The 2,500-nt window shown below is 43.2% G+C and overlaps 1 protein-coding gene across 1 annotated transcript in view; it reads right to left on the bottom strand.

Moving 5' to 3' along the window:
- Positions 1-2,500, bottom strand: part of MYRFL (myelin regulatory factor like) — a 161,232-nt gene that overhangs the window by 93,858 nt on the left and 64,874 nt on the right. Inside the window, exons 4-5 of the mRNA XM_049783028.1 lie at positions 1,174-1,241; positions 836-1,064 (exon numbers count right to left, since the gene is read on the bottom strand). Coding sequence (XP_049638985.1) covers positions 836-1,064; positions 1,174-1,241 — 297 coding nt within the window. The remainder of the gene's footprint in view (positions 1-835; positions 1,065-1,173; positions 1,242-2,500) is intronic.

The raw sequence follows: 2,500 nt of genomic DNA, 5'->3' as shown, positions 1-2,500 counted from the left end.
AAGGACATGAGCACATTTGAATGAACTATGTTCCCAGGTCACCCTGCTTACAAAGCAAAACTAGTAACTCTCTCCCAGACATGCCAAATGCTTCCCTATGTCATCATGTCACCCACACTCAGCTGCCATCTTGGGAGCTTCAACTCTCTGGTGTTAGCCCATTTGATATGTCGGCAGGGGTCTATTTCAAGCATCACTATTCCATTAATAATTTATTACAAAATTAATTACATTAAAGGTGTCTACCAAAAAATATTTTCAGGTACTATCTACTTGTTATTACCATATATTATTGTTCTTATAACTAATTTGCATGGGGTCTCTGATATCATTTTGATTGTTCTAAGTATGGCATGTAAGGATGCATTATTATTTTCTCCAATATGATGTCTACGTATCAACCAATGCTTTACCATATTGAAAAAGTTACTTATTAAGGCTAAATATATATATCTTTGCAATCAAAAAAAAAAGAATGAATGCTTTCATGACACCACCATTCTTCTGAGCACGCATTCACCCATTGCCCTGGATATCAAGCTGAAACTGAATGCTTGTTGCATGGTGCAATTCCCCCACCCAGGCTATCCCCCTCTATTTCTGACACTTAACTGTCCATTGAATGAAGACTTGGGTTTACTGGGTTTTTAACTTAGAAGATGGTCGAAAGCCAAGAAAGAGCATGGGTTAGGGCTGATTTTTGTCTCAAGGCTTCCATCTGCTGCACCAGGAGTACAACCTTCACCCAATCTGCACTGCCACTGCTGGGGAGATCCTCGAGGTATTGGCTGATTCTTCCAGATTCTCTCTCAGAACCAAATTGTTTGCCCCTTACCCAGAGTTGTAGCACAGAGGCTGTGGGTGGTATGTGTAGTCTGTCCCCAGATGGGAGGCGTTGGAAAGGTCCAGAGAGGAGGCCGCATGACTGGTGTTGGGGTAGCAGTTGGAAAAGCCGCTGTGTGGGGGGCCACAGTGGCTGGTTGGTGGAGCCGAGGAGGTCTGGGGCGGGTGTGCAAAGTAGGGTCCAGGTGCACCACTGGGCCTCAGAGTCGTGCAGCAAGCAGCTGCAATAGGTGGAAACACAGAAGAGAAGCAGTCATGCTCGTTCCCACTGTTTGCATGGAAGGAGCATGAAGGGTGCTTGCAGGCTGCCCGGGCGATGTGGACACCTACCTGGGTCTTGGGGAGGAGAGCAGGAGTCCGACGCAGAGTAGGGTGGGGTGTCTGGGAATTGGCGTTGCCTGCGGATTAAAGACAGGCGTTGCTTTTATCGTCCTAATCTGGCTCGTCCTGGTGGCTTTGTTGCAAAAGGATAGCAACCCCGAGAGTACTACTAAGTATGGGGTTGGGGTCGGGGTTCAAGTGGCTAAAGACTACCAGCCTGCGCCCTATGCTGGGAGCTAAGGGAGTGGACACTGGGTCAGACACACTGGGTGTGTGTCTCAGCTCTTTCACCTCCTAGTTGTATTTTCAACAAGTGCATTGCTTTTGTTGTTTTATTTTGTTTTTAATGACATCTTTATTTAAGTAGCATGATTACAAACATGTTTGTAGTTGGGTTTCAGTCATAAAAAGAACACCCCCTTCACCACTGCTCCTCAACTCCCTCTTCCCCCAACCCCTGCTTGTATTCAAGACAGGCATTCTATTTCTCTCACTCACTACCATTGTCATGATAGCTGTCAGTGTAGTTATTTCTCTAACTGAGCTCACCACTCTTTGTAGTAAGCTTCATATCATGGACCCGTCCTTCTAGCCCTCCTCATCTCTATTGTCTCTGGGTATTATTACAATAACGCCTTTTATTTTTTTTAAAACCCATAGATGAGTGTGACTATCCTGTGTCTATCTCTCTCCCTTTGACTTATTTCATTCAGCATAATAGATTCTATGTCCACCCATGTATAAAAAAATTTCATGGACTTCTCTCCTGACAGCTGCATAATATTCCATTGTGCATAAGTACCACAGTTTCTTTAGCCATTCATCTGTTGAAGGGCATCTGGGTTGTTTCCAGAGGTGTGCAGAAGGCATTTTTGTATTGTGTTTTTCTGTTCCCACGGTATATCCCTAGGAGTGGTATAGCTAGATGCATGGAGGGTTTCTCATTTGCTAATGGAAGCAGCCATCTCAAGGCAGCTGTGACAATGAGATGAGACTATACTTAAAACCAGGTTATAATATCCCAAACATGTAGGGATTTGATAAAGTTTATTAGCAGCCCAAAACATATAGGGACTCGATAAAATTTTATTAACAGTTATTGCTTTTTAGCATCCTCAAAGGATATAAACCAGAGTTGGCTGTCCATATGTTTTGACTAAATCCATAAAAATTGTCACCACTAAAGCCATGGAACCTAGATTCCCGGAGAGTCCCAAAACTCTTGTAAGGAGATGGGGATAGGGAAGGTTCTTACAAAAGAAAATGTTATATGTCTGAGGAAAAATTTTTGTAATGAAAATTATTTTATTTAAACATTATGGTTACCAAATTGTTC

Source organism: Suncus etruscus, chromosome 11, assembly GCF_024139225.1.
Source record: "Suncus etruscus isolate mSunEtr1 chromosome 11, mSunEtr1.pri.cur, whole genome shotgun sequence".
NCBI classification, from domain to species: Eukaryota; Metazoa; Chordata; class Mammalia; order Eulipotyphla; family Soricidae; genus Suncus; species Suncus etruscus.
This window is presented reverse-complemented; position numbering and strand designations above follow the sequence as displayed.